Source organism: Lactuca virosa, chromosome 1 (assembly GCF_052849685.1).
Source record: "Lactuca virosa cultivar CGN04683 chromosome 1, Lactuca_virosa_CGN04683_v6, whole genome shotgun sequence".
Taxonomy (NCBI): domain Eukaryota; kingdom Viridiplantae; phylum Streptophyta; class Magnoliopsida; order Asterales; family Asteraceae; genus Lactuca; species Lactuca virosa.
This window is the reverse complement of record NC_136426.1, coordinates 288802823-288829665: the sequence shown is the minus strand read 5'-3', so window position 1 is coordinate 288829665 and position 26843 is coordinate 288802823. Positions and strand designations below refer to the sequence as shown.

The window sequence follows — 26843 nt, the reverse complement described above, 5'->3', positions numbered from 1 at the left end:
TGGTATTTAGGGCAGTTTCGTTTCCAGTGCGACTTTTCATGGCAATAGAAGCATTCAGCCTCATTAGGGTTAGCAGAAGGAGTGACAAAACCTTTCTTGGTTTTGCTTGAATAGGAGCCTTTAAGGGTTTTACCCTTGGTACCCTTAGAAGGGTTATTTCTATTCTTACCTTTGCCATGCCCGATTGCCAAGACATTAGCCGCAGTAGGAGTAGGAGGAGTAGTAACACCCTGGAGTAGCAGTTAAAACAAAACAAAAGGGTAGTGGTCCATCAAATCCATGTACATCTCAAAAGGGTAGTGGTCCTCATAGGACTTTTGGAGCTCAGCTGTCATAGTGGCCATCATGATGCATGCTACTATATTTGAAGGTAGGTGAATGACGATTCACCAATTTCCACCATGAAAAACGAAATATTTAGGTTTTAATTGGTTTAGAAGCTCCTAGATTCTTTGAGATTCATTGAACTTTTCAATGGCATGTTTCAATCTCGAGTGTGCCCTTCAAGTTTTGTGACTGGGATGCCGAGGATCACAAAACAAGGTGTGAAGTAACCATGCAAATTACTTGGTACCGTTGATATACTACCCCTCAATCGATGTACCGGTTAACCACACACGCTCCATCGATACTATGATAAACATTAAGTCACCCTTTGCCTACCTTGATAAGTCCAGGTTAGTGTGCCGGTTAACCACACACGCTCCACTAACATCTTAATCAAAGTGCAAAGTGTAATTTCATGGATTAGCACCTTATTCACATTTTCCTAAAGTAACTAAGATTGGGAATTTAATAAGGGTTTAGTTACTTTAGTGTAATCATCATACTTAAATGAGAATTATAGTCCTTGTCCTACCTTTTTTTTCGGCTAACGACCCTCCACCGATCAAGGAAGCAGTGGGTGAGAATGGACACCCATTAAGTTGCTATTTTATAGGCAACAACCTTATACCCCCTTATAGACCGGCTTCGTGAATGAGGCCTACTAATGGTAAGAAGACTTTGTTCTTATACATATATATATATATATATATATATATATATATATATATATATATTATTAACTTATAATATTATAAAGTATAAGGGTTGAATTTTATTAATTAAAATTCTAAGGGTTGGAACTAAAGTTTTAATATGACTTTACTTGTTCCAAAACTTGAGGGCAAGTTTTGTAAACTTTCAAAACTTTACATTTCTCATAACTTATGAGTTAATTGAGTATTAAAATGAAGACTCTTCATTTTATAACTCATGTGTTCTTATAATGGTTTTTAATTAAAGTGTGACATTTGGTTTTCCATAACTTGAGGACAAGTTATGGACTCCATTAAAACACATAATGATCAAGAATTAAACTACCAAGGAGGTTACAAATAATTCCTATGATCATCTAATCTCATAAGTTCAAGAACATGATTATCAATAATTTCAAGAATCATAAATAACTTATATAAAACTTGTAATTTTTTTATAATAGCCACTGTAAATGGATTAGCATAAACATTACACCATCTAAAACAAGTTTTATAACACCAAAACAGTTTAGGGTAATGTTTCTAGTCCATTTCCAGTAGCAAAACTCGAAAATCTGGACACTGAAGCCTCTAGTCGTCGAGTGCATGAACAGACTCGACGAGTAGCATGCATTTCTTCATGGACTCGTCGAGTCCCCCCATGGACTCGGCGAGTTCATACGTGCAGTGAACAAAAAAATTCGATTTTCAAGTAATTTGCATCAAGTATCAAGTAAACAAGCCTAGTCTCTGATACCACTGATGGGTTTTGAGCATTCTAACACTCCTATGGTGTACATGCAACCCTAGAAACCTTGGATCTATGTTTGACTAAGATACATGCAAATAATTATTTTTCCAAGGTTCTTATCCTAACTAGCATGGCATGGGGTACTTGAATCAAATAAAGCTAGTAGAATTACTTACCTTGTAGTAGTAGTTGATTGCTTGGAGTTTGAGAGCCTAGCACCAATAGTGTGGATGTCTCAAATGGAAGTCACAAATCACCACAAACTTGGAAACTTGAGAGAATAGTCACAACCTTCTTGAAATCGGCCCTCTTAGTTTACTCACATCAACTAGTGCAATTTCAAGAACCAAAGCCTCCTTTATATAGTGTGGTGGATTAGGGTTACATCCATGTAAACCCTAATACCCATGTCTTTTCATTTCCATGAGATCCATGGGTTAAAGCTCCATGGAGTATCCATGGACTTTCCATGCAAGCCTAGCCCATTCCAAATAAGCATTAGCCCACACTATATAAATACAAGAGCCCATATTTAATTAGTCATACTTTTGATCTCTAAATTAATTCTAAATTAATTATAGATCAATACTAATTAAATAATATGATTTTATATTAATATATTAGAACTTATAATATATTAATAAATCATAACTTATACTATTCTCAAAAGATTATCCATAAATTGTTCGAGTGAAGTGCAACCCAAATGGACCATGTCGGGTCGGGTCAAGTACATACCAAATATAGTTATGGACTTAGACAATATATCCAACAGTTCCATCACGTCGGGCCCTTTCCTTTCGTACTAGAAGTACATGAAACCATAAACATAAACTGTAAGCACAAGGCTTTGTGAGTTCCCCAAAGTACCACATACCAAACATACAACTGGGCTAGCCCTGGGGTGTATTCTAACCCAATATATAAATATGGTCCTAGCCCTGGGGTTTATTTCAACCGGATCATTAAAATATGGGCCCATCCCTAGGGTTAATTTCAACCCGATCATACAATAATCGACCCAACTATGATGTTTATTTTAACCCGATCAACAAATATGGCCATAGCCCTGTAGATTATTTTAACCCAATGATACAATAATGGGCCCAACCTTGGGGTTTATTTCAACCCGATCAACAAATATGTAAAAGCCACATAACAACTAGCATTCTACATAACAACATAATGGGCCAGCATTAGTGCCTCCAACCCACGGGTATAATGAGAAGACTCGCCTCTAATAGAAGATAATTGTATCACACATTTGGACTGCTGCTAACACGGCTCCTCGCTCTAATCATAACCCAAAAATAACCTTAATTAATTAATCGGGGTTTAACCCACAAATTGTTGGGTATATTGGATTGCATCAATTGTATTATTTATGTAGTCCATGTTTTGTAAACCGGGTCGGGCCTATCCACCCGTTAGTTATTATTATGGTTCTACTATTTAAGGTGCATGCATGCATCGTGTATTGAGTAGTCGTGATGTAACGCCTGTAGATCCGGGCTAGTCGATTTAGAAACAATAAGTGTCGAAAATGACTTTTCGACAGAAGATTATTTAGAATGAATAATCTTAACTAAGTTGTAGTATATTTCACAAGGGTTTCGTACATATAAGGAATGCCGAAATCCGAGTTATAACGAAGAAGTTATGACACGTCGAAGTTTTGCGACAAAACCGGCACGACGTTGTGTGATGTAAAAAGTGAGTTTACGATAAAGTACTATTTAGCCTTAGCAATATAAAAAAAGTCGTAGTAAACGTTAAACCGAGAGCATGCATAAAAAGAACGCTCAAATCTGACTTCATATGAGGAAGTTATGATTTTTATAAGATTTTGCATAGTAGTATGCAACCTGGAATTCAAATTTTAGATCGACCGATTTTTAGCCGACACAACCTAAACGAGAATTGAAGATCTCGTTAATAGTAGCTTAACGGTAAAAAGACAGACGAAAACGGACGTCAGACGAAGAAGTTATGAATTTTTAACAGACTTTTCCTGTCCCGGACTGTTAAAAATATAACTTTAAAAATAAAGTCAAATTTAGCCAACGGAGTCTAAACAAAAGTTGTAGAGTATGGTCCCACCTACGCATGGATATAAATAACGTCGAAAACAGAGCTCGTATGCGAAAGTTACGAATTTTAGAAGATAATTAGTTTCTAGAGTAACCAGCGAGTGACATGTGGCGCAATCTGAGCCGCACCTTCTTCCCGACGGCTTTGAACGAGATCGTGGCATGTGGCACATTACGCCCAACATAATTTTGAGTACGCTCAGCATAACCCTTTAAAACCCATTACGTTCAGCGTAATTCTTGAGTACGCTCAGCGTACTCGGTGCTGGCAGCCTATAAATAGAGGCGTTTTCCTCATTTTTCTTCACACCTTTTCTCAACTTCTCTCCCAAACACCCCCAAAGCCTCAAGGCTTTTCTCTAGCCTTTCTTAGGAGTTAGTAGCGAGTCCCGGAGCGCCAGAAGGCCCTGAGAAGAAGAGCTTTCAGTTTAAAAGTTCTGCCCGCGTAGAGCCCGGTTCTTCGCTAAACTCCAATATAAGTTTTTGTCAAGGGAAATTGTTTTTAAGAAGCGAAGCGCTGTCTGAGTCCATAACCACCACCTTTACAGGTGGGTGCATAGTTAATTTCATCTTACACATAGATATGAAGTATTTTATATAAATTACGTGTTATGTGTGCATATTGTCTGAATACTTGTCGTCTATGCTGGATGAACGATTTTATACATGTTTTAAATGATTTAAACTGTATATGTATTTTATATCTACAAAATATGTTGAGTGAAACATGGGTAGATGAAATATGAGTTGGATGATGAGATGAGAGGTGATATATACCATGAGATAAGGGTGAGAGGTGAACAATGAGAGAAGCCTTTTACCCAAGCGTTGGCCCCGTCATCTAGCAGAGTATGGATGACAACCACAGACTATTCTAGATAGTCCAATGGAACACTAGCAGGCTCGCAACGTATAGGTGTTGTGAACGAGATGTTCACCCGGTGTACTCTAAAAACCCATTGACATGTATTGCGAGTGGACTCTCGAAAACGATATTGTCAATAAACAAGATAAACCCTGGCGACTATGCAGACTTAGTGCCTAAACCCTGGCGACTATGGACTTAGTGTCTATTGTATAAACCCTGGCGACTATGGACTTACTGCCTGTTGTATAAACCTTGGCGACGATGGACTTCGTGCCTATTCTTTAGGATAATCCATGGAGTAAATGAAAGAGGAATAGCCGATTCTTAGGGTAGATCCCTAAGAGTAAAGGAGATAATGGGGAAGGGTAATTGGGTTGATTAATCGTTTGATGTTTAAACATAGTAATTATATTATTGTGGGTTGAAAACCATATGTACTCACCAGGTTTCCCAACCTGACCCACTCAAGCTTATTTGTATCTCTGGTGTCGATATGAAGCTACTTTACACTAAGAGATTAAGGAGATATAAATCATTAGTGATAATGAATGTAAGTTTTGTTTATGCTTATGTTTCTGTATTGACGATGACATCCCAAACGTTTTAAAATGAATAAAAATACATTTCTTCAGAAATGCTTTGATAACGTATTTATCATGTTTTTCTGGGAAAAAATTTCGCAACATTTTTATTAAAAGAAGTACTCTGATTTTTATAAAGCATAAACAAAATCGGTCTTTTCTGGCCGTGAAAATGGGGATGCCACACGTGACATTGTAAACCCTACACAACTTCTATAGTAACAGTTCTTTGTCAAGCTCTTATGAGGCTGTGATTTCTAATCATTCGATACATCTTTGATCCGTATTATGTGTTTTGATTGTTTTTACCTGTTGAATCTAATTGATCATACAAAATTTATTCTTAACAATTGGTATCAGAGCAGGAGGCTGTGTAATCCATGTGCATCTCTTCTGTTAAAGAGCTATTAGGGTTTCCGCTTTAATAGGATCTGGTGTTTGTCGTCTTCTTCGATTTCATCGATTATAGATGCTGAATCTTGATCTTTGTTTTACCCTAATCTCGATTTTAGGTTTACACATCTAGTTCATAAAGGCTTTCATTAAATCGACAGCATGCTGCCCGACGACTCTCACGTGAACGCCATAAACTTCTCAAGCGGTATTGGATCTACAACAAGGATCCCCATTCTTTTTCCAAATGATTATGACGTATAGGCTCTAGACTTTGAAGATTATGTGTTGGGGCTTGAAGACAATGGTTCACTGATTTCATATGCTATTACAAAGGGAGCGTTCGCTCATACTAGTACGAAAAAGATTATCAAGACTCAAGCTGAGGATAATGATCTTCTTCTGGACGTTGATGATATCCCTGAAGATGAAAAAAGACAAACTCATTAGCAATGTCAAAGCCTTGAGAATCATCCGTTTTGCTTGCCTGCAGACACTTTTCGCTTGGTTAGCTCCTACAAAACTACAAAAGAAATATGGGATAGGCTTAGGGAGCTATACTGCAGCGACGCTGATCTTGAGCACTCAATTCAGACTCTATTGTTTTCAGAATTTGGAGCTTTCGTTCAGAAGCCAGAAGAGTAATTCGACCAGACGTTCAATCGTTACAACCATCTATTAAGCCGGATGGTGAAGCACAAGATCAAACGTGAACTGATTGAGCAAAAGGTCACATTCATGAATGGGCTTAGATCAGAGTGGAAAGGTATGGCATCGACAGGTAAGACACACGAACAGTTCAAGAATTACACCTTGTCAAAGCTCGTAGGTATTCTGAGGTCACATGAAGGCGAGGTGACTGGTGAGGGAAAGATTGTTTCTAGAATGGGTTCTTTGGCTCTTGTGGCAAAGGGCAAGAAGGTTGAAGATGATGGTTTGGAGTCTTATATCTCCAATTGTGAACTCTCTAAAGAAGATTATGCTATGATGGTGTCCAATCCTAAGAGGTTCGCAAAGAAGAATTTAAGTCGGAATAAGAACGAAAACTGGCAGGGCAGCTACAGTCTGAGAAGGTGAAGGATGAGAGTGCGAACACCTCTCAAAAGGAAGAAGTGAAGTAGGAAAAGAAGCTTGTTGGTGACTATGGCTATGACTGTAATTATTGTCATGGTAAAAACCATCTAGCCAAGGAGTACATGCTAAGAATGACGAATGAGAAGAAAGAGGGAGAGGATGATAAGACTTATTTCCTCAGAAAGTTGGAGGAAATCAAGAATAAGAAATTTGTTGATGATGCTAAACCTGCTTTAATTGTGCAGGAACATGATGATGAGTTTGGAAGATTCGAAGTATGGTCAACAAAATCTGAAGACGTAGAGGTTTGTAGGCCAAATCATGGAAGAAGCTTCGTGGCGAAATATGAAGTTTCGTAATTCAGTGGTAGATGCTTGATGGTGAGGAATGAAGTTTCAGATCAAAGGGGACATGCTTCGGATAATTGTTTTGCTGCGAAACTCGTTCCTGAGCAGATCAGTGAGTGTAAGAAGTTGATTAACAAGGTACACATCACTCTTAAATCTCTAAATATTCCTGTCTCTCAGTATGAAACTTAATTGAATGATTTAAATTTCACTTTTTCAATTTTTATTGATAGTCTAAAATGAATCTGTTTAAATAATGCTCACTTAACCGTTTAACTCGGCAAGGTTTCGTCAAAAAGTGAAGAGAGGCGCATGTGGATTGAAAAGTTAGAGTTAGATTTGTCTAGGTCTAGGGATGAGTTGATTTATTTGCAAAGAGATAATTTGATGCTTTTGAAACAGAGAAACATATTTTGTTTAATTGCTAAAAGGCTTTATTTCAATATCACCCAGTTACATCTTTTATAAAAGTGATTCCAATATATATAACATGTATCTAGTATTATATAAATATCTCTTTTATATAAAACTACCTTTTATATAAATAAACTCCAACTGGTTTATTAAGATATAAATATAACTTATAAATAATCATACTTTATGATATATTTCATAAGTTGTTATTTCTCCAATAAATATTATTTCCACAAATAATAAATTCCCAATTAGTAAAATATTATTTCCATGAAATACTAATTTTCCAATTAAATACAAGTGTTGATTTATTTACTAATAATCAAATTATACTAATAAATAATCAATTGACGGTAACTTGCTATATGGTGTGACCCTATATGATCATATATTATTAGCAATATCATTCTATAATGACTCGTGGGCATACTAGATCTTTCAATCTCCCACTTGCACAAGACTCATCATAGATTGATATAGACAGTGGTGAACGTCTAGCAACATTTCACTGCCCCCAATAACATATGACGAAAAATGCCATTCCTCAACATCCAATTCCGAAAAGCTCTAAGCTTCAATTGATGTATTAAGGTAAGTTTATCAATTACAGACATCCTGTTGAAACATGAGTATTGGATCGCAATCAATCTCATTTGTAATTCAACTTTGGGTAACGCGCGTTAAATGTCTAACTCTCAACGAATAAGAGGAACAAATCCTATCTTGACTACAAAAGCCTCTTGCATAGTTCACACCATGTCCGAATATGACTTTTATAACTGCCCGGTCAAGGAACAACATTTGGTCATATCAAAGCACAGTACTCCCTATACTTAAGTCCCACTATGTATCTCAGGTGTTAAGGATACAAAGATAGTACATTTTAATCAAGTATCACTCATAACTGCGATCTATGAGATGATCTTGATGCGGGTTCGTTCAATACTAGTTCTCTGACAAGTACCTATGAAACTTGGTTACAACCACTTGCCTACTTTCATCTAGTGAGAGTCAACCAATCCATTTCATATTAGTCTTACTTCATAATTGCTCCCACAATCATGACCGACTATAAACCTTTAGAATAATAAGATTATTCATTGATTAAACATGCTAATATAGAACACAACAAGTATCAGTGTAATGATTATATCCCAGTATTTCAAAACATTATCTAATAGTTGTTGTTACAATGTTCTAATATCCAAATACTAAATTCAAATCAAAATCCCATTACTAGAATAATAAAGGTCTTATGGCTAAAGTGTGACCACTCATATTTGGCTTAAAAGGAAAGACTTTATTAATGTATTAGACTAAATTTAATTTGTGTGAATTCTGCGAATACAATCATCTCCATATTTGACATTACTCTAAGTATAGTTAAATATTTTGGAGAATGTAATTGGTGCTCTTATGTGATATAGAGTTACTTAGCTTGATTAAGTACACTCTATTACTCACAAAAGATTTCTAGGTTATCCCTGAATGGAAGGATTCATCCTAGTTTTTCAATGATCTAGTTCATCCAATTAATTTGATTTCAACTTCTGAAAAGTAGTGTATTCTTATTTAGTAGATAGAGATATTTTGTTTTGCTTGGATCTCATTCCAACTAAACTTACTCTTCATTCCATAATGAAGTCATAATCTAATTATAATTAATAATTATCAATATTTATTTAGAAATCAAAATCATATGTAGCTCTTTACATTAAGATTTTATTCTAAACTAATTATCTCATATATATTCTCTTATCTCTTCTTAAGTACTCTTAGAATGTTCTCACAGTCATTATCACACCCCCGGCCGAGGCGGCGGAACACGTCGGGCTGTGCGACTAAGTTCATGGATCACAGACAAATTGAATATATAGCACAAGTACAACAATAAACAAAATAGCATTCATGTTCCATATTGATATTTGAATACAAGGTTTTTACAAATAATAATAATAATAATAATAATACATGAATTGCCTCAACAAATAGGCATTTAATACAACAGTAAGTAAACTAGGTCACCTGTAATCCAATCTGTCTTGAATGCTTGTTTAGTGTTTTCCTGAGAATACATGTAGTTTTGAAAGTCAACACAAAGGTTGGTGAGTGTCACAGGTTTTTTTTTAACGCAGTAATACTTTTAATAAGTCTAAAAAGTATTATCTTTGTATGTATAACGATCGTTAAAAACAGTATTTGCAAAGAGTCTTTAAAAGCCAAGAATGTATTTTGATATGAGTAAATTCATGCTTTTAACATGTACTTGTAATAACTCCTTGAAAGTCAAAATGAATGCTTTGTATAAGTAACTTCCATACTTAAAATTGTGTTTGTAATGAATCTTTGAAAGCCAAAACGTTATGTTCCATAAGTAATTTCCATACATAAAATGTACTTGTAATGACTTCTTAAAAGTCAAATTGAATGCTTTGTATAAGTAATTTCCATACTTAAAAATATACTTGTAATGAATTCTTAAAAGTCAAAATGAATGCTTTGTATAAGAAATTTTCATACTTAAAAATGTACTTGAAGGCAACCAAACCTATGGTTGTAGTAAGAGAGAGAGAGAGAGAGAGAGAGAGATTCGTGTTAATGTTTTTAGTGAGTTCTATAATCGAGCTATGGACGAAAAGTACCCCTCCCTACGACGCTTCATTGGACGTCGTAGTAACGATCGTAGACACATATCACCTGCTACGATTGATCAGTCGATGGTTGTAGCTAGCAACCGCAGGTGGGGTTGTCGACCGCATATAGATCTATACATATGTACCTCGCTCCGAAGATTAACGATTATAGCAGTGTAGGGCAGGCTAAGTGATTAAACTCAGCTAATTGGGGCTCCAGGTCCGATCCACATAAGTGGATCCATTTAAAAAAAAATCAGGCTCTTACCCCGTATTCATTTGTCTAATCGGGTAAGGGTTACAGATCGATCCCAATTGAAGCCACAAAGGAAACAGATGAACGGGAGAAAAACGCGAAGGAAGCAATCGGCGACCAGAAGGGGGAAACGAAGGTTCGTCGGTTGATCAGGGGAGAACGAAACGCGATTGAAGCAGCCATTAGAGAAGCATCGGTCGTAGCCAAGAAATTGAAAGTGGAGAGGGAGGGGCAATCGATCTCCAGCGCACTCCTCCTTGGCCCATCTGCTTCGTCACCGGTGGTCACGAATCAAAGGGAAGAAGAATAGATCGTCAGAAGATGGTAAGAGGGTCGTCATGAGGCGTTTGATCGAAATCAGTAACAGATACGAGAAAGGGAAAAGGACTTCGGTCCTCCGGCGATTGCAGGTAACGGATGGGGGTTTATGCTCCGATCGGTTCTTGGCTTTCCCCTCTTCTGTCCGGCAGCCAAACGCAAAGAGGGAATGGAGATGCTAGCAGCAATAGTGACGAATTAAAGGGGTATTTGGTTGGTTCTTCTTCAACAGAAAAGTGAACGGGATGCAACAGGTAAAGGTTTCTCTTTCTTTTGTTTGATTTTTAACGGAAATAGACGGAGAAGAACAACACAAATTCTTAATCTCTTCTTGGTTTTGATTGAAATCAGTTGGGTGTTTGGATTGGGGCTTGGCCATCGACACAGGAAGGGACTAAGGTGGATAGTGATGTTGTATTGGTTGAAAGTTTCATTGCAGGGAATGGGGAATGAGAAAGGAGGTGAGGGGCTGTTCTTGAGACAGCTTCATTTGAGAAAAAGAACACGTTTTATCCTTTTGAGTCTGAGTAGTTTGAGTGTTCTACAAGGGGAGCTTCAAACCAAAATCAAGATTTTTGGAGAACATTTTCAGTTAATGTCTCATACCTGTGAACTAACTGTGAAATGTTTAGAGGGTGGTTTTGTATAAGCTGAAGGGTAAGACGCAAGTTGTACAAAGTTGACTGTGCAAAATAGTTGAGTAGTCCGCAAGTTGTATAATGTATTGGTTCATTATGTAATGTATTGTGTGTATTTGTTTCATTATCAAATGAGTGTATAACTTGTAATTAATAAATTTTCATACGTATCTTGTTTGGTTTGGATTTAGAAGTATTGTAATACCCCAATTATTTGTGGGAAAATACCGCTAATAGACAAAAAAAATGGGGCCAATTTCAAAATTTAGTCATAAAAAATGACTTTTCCGGCTATAGACACGCATTCCGCGGAGGACCCTCTGCGGACCTCCGCGGAGCGTTGTTTCCACCGCGGAATCTAATAAAGTGACAATTTTTTATTGTTTACAAAATTGCTCCGCGGGGTCCTCTGCGGAGACATTAACCCCTCCGCGGAGGGAATGCTTGGCTGGGGTTTTTAATCCCTCCGCAGAGCCAGTGGCGAGGAGCTCCGTGGAGAGATTAATGACTCCGCGGAATGAATGGTTGGAACGTTTTTTGACGGATTTTTTGATACAAATGTTGTTTTTTCATTTTCTTATCTCCATTTGCGATCAAATTTGTCTAGTGTTACTAATTTATTTTCCAAAAGAAAGATGAGTTTTGTTATTCTATGTACCGGGGGTTTTTGGCAGATAAGTAATGGGGTTAACACCTACGTTAGACCTAAGTTTAACAACTTAGGTATACTGCTTCCGCCAAACTTTGATCGTCGAATATTGTTTGATTTGGTCAAAAGTAAGGCTAATTTGTTCCATAGTAATATATCATTGTCATTTCAACACCCGGTTCATGGGTATGTTATGAATATTGTAGACGAAGCAGATGTTCATCAACTCAGAAATGTAATTTCTGAAACGAAGGAGATTGTGCATTTGTATTTGGAGGTGTTTGAGGGATGGGTCGAACCGACAGAAGCGGTTGAGAAGATTGTACCATACAATGTTGAAAACATTGTATCTGATAATGTTGAAAACATTGTATCTGATAATGTTGAAGAGTGTCCAGAACAAGAAACTGTTGCAGTGAATACAGTGGAAGAAGAAAATTTATATGAGTTTGGAAGACTGGGTGACAAAACTTTGTCAGATGGTGAAGAGTCAAATGAAGGTTGGTCAGAAGATGAGTTCACACACGGGAAAAAAGCTTTAGACATATTTTACGGTATGCCTCCCATACCTGATTGTCCTGATCCTATTGTTGAACCCGGACCATTTCATAGTTTAGGTCCAAATGATGATATGTTTGTTCGTCAAACGTATGATAACAAACAACAACTAATATTTGCTTTGAGTCTTAAAGCTACCAGAGAAAAGTTTCAGTCTAAGACCAAACATTCTAACAAAAATCGTTATGAGGTATATTGTGAAATTGAGAACTGTAGTTGGCGTTTATATGCAAAACGCATTGTTCCCACTGATGAATTTGAAATCAGGAGTTTCAACAACGTGCACACATGTTCGTCATTACAGATACACCCTAATAATAAGCATGCTAATAAAAAAGTCATGGGTACTATATTGCATGAGATTATGGGAAAAACTCGTTCCAAGGTTTGGAGGCCTAATGAAATATCAAGGGATTTGAATGCTTTGCTGGAAATTAATGTAAATTACAAACAAGCTTGGCGTGCAAAACAATATGCTATGGAATTGTTGTTGGGATCCTATGAAGAATGTTTTTCCAAACTTCCTATCTATTTTCACAATTTGAAGAGGCATAATCCCGGTACAGTGGCGTATATACAAACAGATTCTGAAGATTGTTTCGAGTGTTGTTTTTATGCCATTGGGAGCACGGTAAATACACAAACTTGTTATTTAATATATAACTATTTGTAAAAAATTGTAGAGTGTTTATGTGTTCCATTTTAATATATTGCAGATACGAGCGTTCAAACGTTTTTGTCGTAAAGTTATAATTATGGATGGTGCGCATTTGAAGGGTGATTTTAAGGGAACCATATTGCATGCAGTAGCTATGGATGGGAACAACCAGATAGTGCCCCTTGCGCACGGAATATGCAAAAAAGAGAGTGGTCTTACTTGGACATGGTTTCTAGAAAAATTGTATGAATGTGTTGGTGATTGTCAAGAATTGACTTTTGTAACTGATCGGGCCGATGCAATTCGGGTTAGTATTAAAAATGTCTTCCCTCAAGCTCATCATGGCGTGTGTGCTTTTCATCTACTAGGAAACATAGTACACAAGTTTGGGAAAAATGACAAAACAAAAGTGTTGTTTTGGAGGCTTGTGAAAGCTTACAAAAGAAATGTTTTTGAAGAATTGTGGTCTAGATTTAGTTCTAGTAGGCCGCAAGTAGCGGCGTATCTAAGTGAAATTCCGCGTGCTAAATGGACTAGAGCATATTCCCCGTCTAAACGGTACGATTACATGACCTCCAACAGTGCAGAGTCCATGAACGCTTTATCTGTAGATGCAAGGAAGATGCCTATAATACCCCTTCTTGAGTTCTTCCGTCGTCTTTCTCAGGAATGGTGTAACAAGCGTCGCATCGATGGAGGTATGAAATTAATTTAGACTTTAATTATCTCTAATAATAATTTAATTATATATATATTCTTTACAGGGAAACGTTCAACAGTGCTAACCGAGTGGGCTGAAAAAGTAGTTAGTAAAAATGAAGAGCGTACGACAGGATGGTCCGTTTTTGGTGTTTCAGATGCAATATATCAAGTGCATGATTTCAAACATGGTGACATAGTTGATCTGAGGCAAGAGACTTGTACATGCAAATATTGGGAAGGAACTGGGTTGCCTTGTGGTCATGTCATAATGGTCTTAAAGCACTTGAAAAAAACTAACTTCGGACATTTGGCTATAGATGCTTACAAAATGGAAACATACCGGAGTACGTATGAGGAGCCGGTTTACCCCCTTCCAGAACCGTGTGATTGGGAGATTCCTTCTGAGATGATGGTTGTTAAACCCCCGATAATGGATACATGTCAAGCTGGTAGACCAAGAAACAGAAATCGTATCCCGTCACAAGGTGAGGAACCTATAGTAAGAAGGTGTAGTAGATGTGATAGTACAACACATAATGCAGCGACTTGTCCGGCATTGGTCCCAATGAAACCAAAAAAAGGCTAGAACAAATAGTGCGCCATCATGTAGTAACACAAAAGGGAAAGGGAAAGGGACACAAATGACGCAAGAGACGGTAGAGACGCACGGGACACAAGAGACGCACTGGACGAGTGAGACGCAGAGAGAAGACTATTGTTCAACGTTTGATTTGAATGATTGATGGTGTATTTATTATTAATTATGTTTTGTTTTAGAGGATATTAATTTGTGTACTTTGAAATGGTTTGTTTATTTTAAAGATGATTGATAATATTATGATTATCAATTTATGTTTTGTTTTAGAGGATATCAATTTATGTTTTGTTTTAGAATACTAACTAAAAAACGAAGATAATACATTCAATAAACCAGAAACATATATAGCAAATGTACAACAACAGTAATTAACTTAAGGGAATTGCACACGTACAACAACAGTAATTAACTTAAGGGAATTGCAAAGGATACTTTTCTTTCTCCATTGTTATGTAGTCGTCCCTAATTCGTATTTTATCTTCCATACGGTCCTTTTGCCTCCCAAGTTCTATCATTTCCGCATCCTTGACAGCTAGCCATTTTTCAGACAGTTTGATATTCTTCTTAGCTGTTTTTATCCAATCCTCATTATCTTTGATTTCTTGTTTAGTATTCGCCATCCTTTCCTCAACCTCTTTGCACTCCGCCGCAATGAGGTCACAACGTTCAGTGAGAGCTCGAGATGACGCTTTATCTTTTTGTTGTTGTTCTTCAGCCCATTGTAGTTGTTGCAAAGTATCCTCAGACATATACCCGTCTCTTAAATTTGGTGATGGGGCAAGAAAAGGGTCGATCGGATCACAATAGAAACAATCAACTTCGTTGCACGAGCAAATATACAAACTTGAAGATGAACTCATTTGTAAATTTATAAAATATTTATAACTCTATACCAAAAATCGAACGACCATCCATGACTATATATAGTCCCTTAAACTCCGCAGAGAGGTGTTTGTAAGTCCGCAGAGCCGTTTGTCTAGTCGTTGTCATCCGCAGAGAGGTGTTTGTCAGTTCGCAATAATGTTTGTCAGTCCGCAGAGTTGTTTGTCTAGTCGTTGTCATCCATACTTTATTTATTTAAAGGTAAACATTTTTTATTAAAAGGTAAATGTTTATTATTAAAAACTAAACAACGCCAACAGACCATTACAACTACGGTTAACATACAACTGAATACAAATTAATATAGTTCAACTGAATTGTCGTGGAGGTAAGACCACAACACTTTCAACTGGTATTTCCCAATGCCTGCGAGTTGGAATAGGATTGCCCGTCTCAGTTTGATAACCATTTCGATACACCGCGGTGCTTAACTTTAAATTTACCATTCTATGGATTTCTGCAATTTCAAGCCTTTGTAGTGAAGCTATAGCATGCTCACAAGGTATACCACATTTTTGCCATTTACCGCAACTACAAATACAACGATCTAATTGCACAGATTCGGTTGTTGAATACTTACTCACTTCATATTTGTCGCTAACAATATGCCTAATCCTACAACCATCCGAGTGCATAAATCTTTTATGAATCACCTTAAGTGTATAAGGCGTTAAAAGACCATGAAAATCTCCTGTGAAATGTACTGAATGAATAAACAAAAATTATGATGGCATAACGTATAAATAACATATCAATTGACCATTTAAGTTATGTCCTAACTTATAATTACCTCCAAAAGCAGCACGTTGAAGATACACTGCTTGCATCGAGTCATGGACCATTTCAATGATTGTTGTTATTGGAAACTCATGCGTGTTTCTTCTAAACCAATTGACAACGTCGGGAATGTCAATGAATTTAATATTGAAACGTACTCTACGAAAAAAAGCCCGTACCCATTTTGCAATGAGAATATTGTCAAGCCAATGAAGATGATTCCCATTAACCTGATTTTGTAAGTTGTTCAAACATGCATAAAAATCAGACATATTATACGCTTTACAAGTCTTCCAGAACAACTGCTCTACCACTGTATTCCACGCGGTGGAAGCGTGTATTTTCTCGGCTATATTTTTACAACAATAGCCATGATCTGAATCAGGGTAGACTCTTTGAACTGCAAAGTCTATGGAATCAGACATATGGCTTATGAAACCAACTTTTGTATTGTCACCTAAACATTCTTTAAGCCTCCTCATGAACCATAACCATGAATCGTCACAGTTTATGGTTCCCAAAGTAAACGCTATGAGAAGGGGTTGATGATTTCCATCTAAAGCAACCGCAATGTACATGGATGTTACGTACGTCCCAATTAGAGGTACATGATCAACGAATATGATTGGTATCATAGACGTGACAAACGTACGAATCTGCAAGTGAAGATAAGAATATTAGGTATATAACAACCTAAGGTAATTAAATGATTTATTATAACGGATTACATACCACACATCCCAATGCCACAAAACAAATTTTGAAACAATTGTACTGATCTTTCATAATGTACGTGAAGGTGTTTGGATTGGTTCTTTGCAGATTATGGAAAAAACTCGGTAGGGTTGAGAAACTTTTTCTTAATACGTGATTGCCTGAAATCATTTTGACAACTCGGTAGGATTGGTTCTTTCGACACCACGTTACATATTTATTTATACACGGTAAACCTTGTCAGTCCGCGTTACTGACTTGTCAGTCCGCGTTACTGACTTGTCTGTCCGCGTAGAGAAACTTTTTATACACGGTAAACCTTGTCAGTCCGCGTTACTGACTTGTCAGTCCACGTAGAGAAACTTTTTATACACGGTAAACCTTGTCAGTCCGCGTTACTGACTTGTCAGTCCGCGTTACTGAACTGTCAGTCCGCGTTACTGACTTGTCAGTCCGCGTAGAGAAACTTTTTATATATATTAAACGTAGTATCTACACGAAATTCAAATCTTTAATTGATAATAGAGATCAATTTACAAAATGGCGTCCAATGTACCAAGTTCTTTGAATGCAGCAAATCCATCTAAAGCAGCCTCTCCAACAAATGGTACATCTCCATGGACGACAACAGAGTTGTTGGTCCTAACACAATGCTGGATTACCATTTACGAGGGTCTACCAGTAGTGGCTCCCCCTCATTGTCTTGTAGGTGATGAATGGTCCCGCCTAATAGCTTTGTTCAACTATCAGGTCGGACAAGGACAAGAACGACTAAAACTTGATATTGTTAGTAAATGGATGGATTTAAAGTTTAAAGTCACATGGTTCAATCGATGCTACAATCATGAGAAAATACGACGCTCTCAAGCAGATGATGAAGAACTTCTTCAAGATGTGAATGGATATTACTTGTGCGAGTTTGATGGAACTGATTTCGAGTATACGGACGTTTGGAATCTGGTAAAAGATAAACCTTTTTTCATGTAGACGACTGTTTTATTTCCAATGTTTTATGTAATGTTTGTTAGTCGTAAGAAACCTTTTTCATGTAGACGACTCTTTTGTAATGTTTTTATGTTATTTGTAATGTTTATTGTGTTTGATTGTATGCCAAATTTCCTAATATCAACTTTTTCATCTAGAAACAAGTATTTAATATTATTATATATATACAAAGTTCCTAATATCAACTTATATAGTTAGGCCTATATAGTATCCCAAATAACATTTGCCATCTTATTTCTGTAGAGAAATCCCGCATCTCTACGTGCCGTAGAAATCTTCACTGGTACCCCCCGAAACAATCATTTCCATAAACATGCATACAAATACTCCACAATCCCCTCTGTCACGACTATATTCTTGTTGTGGCACGTCTACAACATCAACAAACTCCAGCTTTGCTTTGTCTTTGTGTCCAACGGGGAAATGGTTCCAGTACTCAATGACATCTAACTCTGAGATAATACTATCTCCAAAACTTGTGAATTCTCCACCAGTTAAGTACTTTGAGAAGTAACCGGCAATTCGTGCTGAATCATAAATTTCTACTTTCCAGGTATCTAAATGTAGCACCGCCATAAACCAATGGGCACTAATAACATTTATTACGAATAGAACCTGCAAAAAATAATTTAAATTAAATACTCGTAATTTCAGTAATATTATATTTATAAAATAATAATTATTAAAGTTAACTAACCATATCCACATCCTTCCATTTAGGACAACCTCCAAAACCATTTGCTACATTCCTTAAAAATAATGATTTTCCGGGTTCCAAATTGATTTCTTGTGGAAATATCGTCCACCTAGCGTTCGCCGGCCGCCTTTCCATCAACAAGGAACTCCATATCGCAATATGCTGTACATTTTAAGATAAAAATGTTAGAATTATTTACATAAATTCTAGTCTAAAAAAATAGTTAAAATTTTAATTAAAGGAATGTTACCAAAGAAAGTAACCACCCTTTGTCAGGAACAGAAAGTAACCTCGACCAAAAATCCATATCTAGTGGGAGAATATGCAGCCTATGTTTAGTGATGAGTTTGGAAGTGAGCACACTCCATTCTTTCCAAAAACTCATCGGACTATTACTATAAATACTGTCCAAAAAGAGATGGTTTGAAACGTCACTACTCTCTGCATTGACAATGTCCTCATTTGTTTTTTTAGGACTCTCCTCTATTTTTTTCTTCCTTGTCTTGCTGATTTTCTTCAATTTTGCTGTCGATTGCATCTAAAAAATCAACATGTCAATAATGTAATATTTTAGAAATATACCAAATTTAAAATATGAGTTTTTTACCACTGTGAACGGAGTCCGCTGATACCATGCAACAGCCCTCTTTCGTTGCGGCATACCAATAGGAGTCACTATTTTTGTGTCATGTTCACCCACGTCTTGTGACGGCTCACCATGCGTAGGTGTAGGCACAACTTTCTCCTCCAAACCACCATAGTCGAACTGTTTATCATGGTAATATGGTTCTTCATCCTCTTCATTTATCATCTCCTCCTCCTCCTCCTCCTCTACAACCCGTTTGTTTGGCTCATCTTTTTCATGTAATACACGATCTACTTTAGATGATAACTCAGCCACAACGCCTAGTAGACGCTTCACTAATGCCTTTGTGCTACTCTTCTTCTTCTTTACGACCCTCGTTGATGTGTCGCTTGACGTATAAGTTGTTTCTATTTCAGGATGTTGCGAGGAAGAAGCATTTGTGGCAGATTCAGTCGAACATGTATCCGACTTGTACATAGTTCTTCGAGGAGGCGAGGCAACAACAGGTGGACTATTTCGGACCGGACTATGTTGCGGTGGAGGAGACTCTTCATGGTTAAGAGTCCAATTGACGTAGCGAACATAAAACGGCAACATCAGCTCCGTCCCATTTGCCACGACTGGAATAGGTACGTTGTTAGGCTACAAAAATTAAAATCAAATTGTTAGTTTAAAATGAAAATACGTTGGAATTTGTAAGTATAAATAATCCTTAATATAAAAAGCATACCACAAGTACGTTGATTATTCGACGGCAGTTATCCCAAGATAACGGTGTTTTACTTCTCCACGACCTCATCCGCGGCAATTCTGTCGGGATGCGTACATAAAATTTGGTTGCCTCGGGGAACATCTCCAAAATCCAGATCTATAGAAAGAAAATTGAAGTATCATGCTATTATATTTTATACTACAAACCGAAGTTCAATGTTATTATCGTATAAAAACAAAACAATGATAAGTAATTAAATTTATTAGAAAATAACCTTAAACGGCAGCATAAAACCAGGAACGGTATACTTGTGTATTTTCTTGGATTCGGGATTGGCCTCCTTGAATTGTCTAAATTCTACTATTTTCTTAAACATTCCACGCATCATCCGCGAAGTATACCTCCAAAAATACGTACCCCATGCAAACCTGCAATTTTCATATTGTATATTATAGTTATTATTATTGTATTCTATTTTTACACAATATTTAAATGTAATACCTGTTCCAATCATCTCTATAATCAGCAAGCTTGTATATTGCAGCGGGAATGCACGTTTTAACGTCCCATCCGTGGAGTCCCTTCAACACAAAAACAAGCTGGATAAGCATCACAACATCTTCATCTTGAACTGCCAAATATTTTGGAGACATAATGAAGTCTTCTAAATCTTTCAACCGCATACGCGCATCAGAAATGTCTGGGAACAACCGAGCACGAAGACTTGAATTTGACCGGCCTTTTTCATCGTGGAGTAAATCCACATAAGGACCAACTTTTAAACCACAAATGAGAATATATTCCGTTTCACCAAAATCCAAATGCGTCCCTTGTATATAAAAAAAACCTCCCCATTTCAAATACTTCTTGAGACCTTACTTCGTGCAACATCATCAAATGCACAAGTAACGGATCACCATGTGGGATATGCATTCCTAAGAATATTCCAAACGGCGAAGCTTCGAATAATTGTCGTTGTGATTGTGTTAGCCGCGGAAAATAATCTTTAATGATAGTACCCACCACACCTTTTAAAGTTAAATCCGCTTTTTGATTGAGATCTAAATGCTGCAAAACATAAGATTTAATTTAATTTAATTTAATATAAAAAGACATGAAAAAAAATTAGGAAATTATGTTTAAGGTCATTCCGCGGAGGCTTTAGGTCATTCCGCGGAAAAGGCTCTGCGGATAGACCAACACCTCCGCGGATAGACCAAATCCGCTTTTTTAAACAGCATACTTCACTCCGCGGAGGGTGCTCTGCGGACTGATATAACCCTCCGCGGAGAGACATACACCTCCGCGGAATGGATCATCACCATTCCGGAACCCACCTGTCGAACTCCATTTTTTGCTATCTAAATTTTTTAATTTTGCCTATTTATTCAGTTTAGTATAATCGTTTTTCAACAAATTTCATACATATACAACATTAATCCAAAGAAAGGAATGTGAGAAATACCCGGGATCCTAAACCGTCGCTCAAAATATTGGGGAGATTGTCCTCCATTACTACCGGAATGACGTCGTAATCGAAGTCCTGGTCGCCGGTTTGGACGTCGGAAAATGACGTTGTTTGCTATCGTGGTCGCCAGAATCTTCGGTGTCGTCGGAATCTTCGGTGGTAAGTCGATGCGGAGAACCTTCTTTGTCAAAGAGGAATCGGGGGACGAGTGGGGGTACCAAAGAGGAGGGTCCGATTTTGTCAAAAAGAAGACGGGCAAATGACAAAAATACCCCTCTCCGCGGAGGTAATATCGATCCGCGGAGGTCCGCAGAGGGCCCTCCGCGGAATGCGTGTCTATAAGTGGAAAAGTCATTTTTTATGACTAAATTATGAAATTGGCCCCTTTTTTTGTCTATTAGCGGTATTTTCCCATTATTTGTGTACTTGGATGAGTATTGATTTATTTTTTACTAGTTATAAACACTAGCATACGTATTTGGAAAAATGATATATGATTTATATAAATATTTATATATTCAGTGTTGTTATATAATTTTAATTATATAACATATATGAATTGCATGATTGTCTCGTATTGTATATTTTATCAAAACTCTAGTAAATACGTCTTGTATTTGACCATATAACATATCTCATACTTGTATATACGTACATATATCTAGTCGTTCACGATTTTTTTAAGTATTAGGCTATTCCAAATCTACCGGATTTGGATGTATATATATTATTCTAGAATCCATAACTAATAATAGAAATCATGTCGAAATAAATAGTTTAATGTTTCGCGATTAAAAATCCTGAAAACGTTTGATTTGTCAACTTTTATAATTATTTTTACTCAAAATATTTCAAATATCAAATTAAATATTAGGCTATATCCAAAGTCCAAAAGTGTTTTCGGAATTTCCATTTGAGGTGTGCAAGTCCCTCAACGGATAGAAACGTACAGTTTTTAAGAAATCGGTATTATACTGGTTTTGGATTCTTAAAACGGTCGTATCTTCTGCATACGAACTCCGTTTCGGACGTTATTTATATTTTCGAAATCAGAGAAACAAGTACTACGAGACTAGAGTGTTTGTATTGTTCAAAACCGCTTAATACAAAATTTCAGTTTTTTTTAGTCGCGTTAACTAGGGTTGCAGTTTGAGCTGTTTGATTTGTTTGTCAGATTACATATTTGGAAGTATATAGTTGGAATAACTCATTTATTTTACTTTAGGTATACTAAAACTCAATGAGTCAATTTACCAAGAGACTTACTGTGAACTTGACCGTTCACAGTCTTTGACCTAAATTTCGGGATGTCACGGTCATCTAGTGACTTAACCATGTATTAAATTTGTATCTCATGATATGACATGATGGATTCATTTGCCAAGCAAATAGAATATAAATCATTTCATCTAGCTCAACCTATGTGCTAGGTCCATTTGAGACAAACTCAAAATGGTGTCATGTGACAATGTCAAGAATTTTCCAAAGGATTCTTTTATCTTGACCTCTTTCAAGATATTGTCATTTCATGCAAAAGAATTTTAAAACCTTTAACATTCATCTTTATCTATCTCTTATAGATTTTACATTCCAAGAATGTATCTTGTCATTCCTAAGTCTTTCATTTTAGAAATACTTTTCGAGTCAAGGTGCAAACCACCTTGCATAGTCGGAATGTCATTCAAATGATTAAGTATGTCTCTTTCATACAAGATTAGGAATATCACTATGCTCCCACTAGTTCTTAGTAAACACAAACACGTTCTTTTCATTTTGATATAAAAGCATACCTTGTATATTTATATTAAAATGGCTATTCCAACATTGAGATGTTTGCTTTATATCCACAAGTGGATCTTAATCCTTATACATTTGGTTAGGATAACTTGGATTAAGAAAACCTCCAGGATAAGCTAAATAGATACCTTCTAGTAGATGTCTATTAAAAAAAGCGGTCTGTCTTGAAATCTATTTGCTATATCTCATATTAAGAATATGAAGTTATAGTAAATAATATCCTTGTTGATCTAATCATAGTAACTTGTGAAAAGGTTTGATCATAGTCAATGTCGTGAGTATGATAAGGACCATAGTCAATGACATGAGTATGAGAAAAACTTTATATAACAAGTATTACTAAATGTGTATATTATCCATGTATATATTCTTCCTAAAAGAATCTATTACTACTTCTAGCCTTGCTATAGAGTGAAAGATTAATCAAGCCCATACTTGATTCTCAAACATGGATTACATCTCAATGTTCATGACTCTAAGTCATTTGTCAGATTCAAGATCTGATATAACCTTTCGGTAGTTGATGGTTTAACTAGAAACCATCAAGAAGTCATCAATGAGAGATTCCACATTTCTCAAGTCATAGATGATTTCTACCATTATTTGAACAATTTGTGTTTATGAATAACTACTATTCATGTTCAACAATTCCTTGTTGAAACTAGTGCCAACAATTGTTACATACGTCTATGGTTCTTGAGCTACTTTAAGTTTCATGTGCCTCCCACTTGCTTTGTCATTAGAAGCTTGCTTTCTACTAACTCAGGTTTTAGAGGAATAAAGGAACGTATTCTTGGTGGGTTTGTATATAATAATCTAAATGCCCTTTTAGAATATTCTACAATAATGTAATTAGTTGGTGTTTGTATTCTAGATACAATTAATAGTGATTGAAGTATAATCCCAAAATGGTTAAAGGAGAATATTTCTACCGATTAGAAAGTAAATCATACCAAGTAAGATTAGTTCATCCTTTATTATCATTAAGACCTTAGATGGTTCTTATCGGTTTGTATCTCAACTTTTGAAACCTTCAACAAAGATTTCACAATTATGCTTTACCATGTAAATTATAACTAAAACTACTATAGTTGTTAATAAAGTTGATTTGGTATCTAGTGCTTAATCTCATACATTCATTAGAAAGGAATTCATACACCAAAGTGTATAGTTCCTTAATTATTTTCTCTGCACCTTAGTGAAAATATCATTAGGAATCCTTTACATATAAATAAGGTTCACATATGTCAAATAAACTACATTATTTGCCTTCAATGATCCCTGTATTGAAGTTGAAATATGTGGATTTCATTTATACAATAAAGATAACAATGTCATGGATAAGTTTGATCTAAAACAAGTTTAAATCAAAAGTGCTTGCCTATAGAACTTAATTTTATTTATAAAATGTTGATATTTACTTTGTAATTCTATTAAGAGATCTAGTCTCAGATAATAGAAGTCAATCATTTCATATTATAAGTATTATCGTTATGAAAAACGATTTTGTAAATAATCAAACATTAAAATAAATAACTGAGACATAAATATTTAGACATGCTAAATTTAAAACGTACATTGTTCCAAAACAAACATTGTTTTATATTACAAGCAATTTATGTTCTAAGCATAAATAATAAACTAGACTTCGAGAGTTTAGTTCCAACTTGCTTGTGCTCAGCTAGTTACTCTTCTGTAAATAGTTGCAATCAAGTTACAAATATTAGATTAACATTCAAGTACCAAGTACTTGAGTGTTACACGAAAAGTATGAGTTCTATCTAGTAGATACCTGAAGTACTAGTCTCTTCCAAACTTTCTTTCTAGATAAGGGGATCAGTTCCTCTACCAGTATCCAGTTTCTTCACAAAATAAATAAGATCCATCTATGTGGGCCTTATTGAATTTCTTGGGCTTAAAGGTGTTTATTCCATAAAATATGGGCCTTTTAGATCACACAAGGTGATTCTTTTAGCCTTGCATTATTCCAATGTTTAAACTAGCTTTAAATAAAATATCACTGTATTTATTGGAATATTGTTTGACATGTTATATCATCAGATATATGTTTAAACAATCCAAAACTTCCTAGAAGTCATGAATAATTGTTCCTAGTATGATGTTAGAAGCATCTTGAGCATCACAATGATGTCTTTACTAGGTAACATATTTAGGTCTATTACTCAACCTAATTTGTTTAGGATTAAGACCTTTAAGTGTATACAATTTCACATCTCTCACGAGATTGTCTCTTAAGACATGAACCCTTTCATTGAAGTTGTATCTATTGAATGTTATTGTTTTAGTAAGTCATTTAAAGAGAAATTACAATTCGTGGTTATGAGAGTGGATTATATATCTACAAAATTTTAACAAAACTCATTTAGTATTTTCAATATTGAATCTTTAATAATTAATACCCTTTTAGTTTCTAAAACCATTAATTATTAAAGTCTAGGATCCAAGTTGCAAAATAAATAAATGGTTAGGCATCCTTTATCCCATCCTTTTAAATTCAACCCGATAGATATAGAATATCAATTATATGTTGCTATATAATTCCTAGATTTATGGGATCGCTAATAACAAATTTCATTAGACATGTTTGATATCATCTATTCCTCGGAACTCTCTTGCTTAGGTATCCTTTATCACAAGAGATTTCCGATCAAATCATCTAATTTGAAAAACTTGTGTAATCGGCCTATAACTTGGTTATAGAAATCGCGAAAACACCTCGGCCATCAAAAGATAACACCAAGCGGTTAGGTATCCTTTATACCACTAGTGCATACAAGAGACGTGCGAGTGTTCTTTAAAAAATGACTACATGGATTTGAGGTGTGTAAGGGGTCTTTGATGTTTTTATAATTCTAGTTTAAAAACATGTTATATCATGGTTATTGCATGCATTCAATAAACCATGGTATACTTTAAAAATCTTATTTCATGTAAAATCTCATTTTTAACAATATTCTATATATAAAACCCAGTTTTATATTATTGACGCGATCAAAGTTTTAAATTAATAACTAGTATTAAGTTATATCATTTGATCGCTTTAGAACATTTGAAAACCTTTTAATAAAACTTCCTTTATAAAATAAGGTTTGGAGTTTGATAAGTTTACAAATCTCTATTTAAAACTTATATAATTTTAATCCCGAAATTTTACCGGTTACTAGTTTTAACGATAAAACTTGTTTTATTTTAAAACTATTTTTAGCATCTTATGTTAAAAGGTAAATTTCATTAAAACCAAACTCCTTGTGATGTTTATTTATGTGTAAACATTATTTTGCATTTAAAAACTAGTTTATCAACCATCACATAATAATAATAACATAAACATAAAACAACAAAAACATGCATAACAACTAGAAAGTTTCCCCCCGCGTTGCGGGGGGGGGGGGGGGGGCGGAAGGTGTTGCTTTTGCGTCAAAGTAAAGTACATTGCCTAAGTTGTTAGCCACAATAAAGTACGTTGCCATTGTAGGAGATTTGTCCATTTACAAACGTGTAATTGTTATAATCAGTGTTGTAAATATCGGCCTAGGCGGCCGCCTAGGCGCTAGGCGGTCTGCAACTGATTACGATTAGGGGTGTTTGGCGGAAATTGGTCAATATCGGTCAAACTTAGGCTAGACGGTCCTTGGCG

The 26843-nt window shown here is 35.8% G+C and overlaps 2 protein-coding genes across 2 annotated transcripts; one reads left to right on the top strand and one right to left on the bottom strand.

Moving 5' to 3' along the window:
- The first annotated feature begins 12224 nt into the window (after positions 1-12224).
- Positions 12225-14535, top strand: LOC145130389 (uncharacterized). Its single transcript, XM_079065199.1, has 3 exons — positions 12225-13220; positions 13306-13945; positions 14012-14535. The coding sequence occupies exons 1-3, from the start codon at positions 12225-12227 to the stop codon at positions 14533-14535; spliced, it is 2160 nt and encodes a 719-aa protein (XP_078921325.1).
- Positions 14536-15737: 1202 nt separating this feature from the next.
- LOC145130383 (uncharacterized) lies at positions 15738-16784 on the bottom strand. The gene is made up of 2 exons (XM_079065195.1): positions 16220-16784; positions 15738-16132 (listed from the first exon to the last, which is right to left on the bottom strand). The coding sequence occupies exons 1-2, from the start codon at positions 16782-16784 to the stop codon at positions 15738-15740; spliced, it is 960 nt and encodes a 319-aa protein (XP_078921321.1).
- Positions 16785-26843: the final 10059 nt, after the last annotated feature.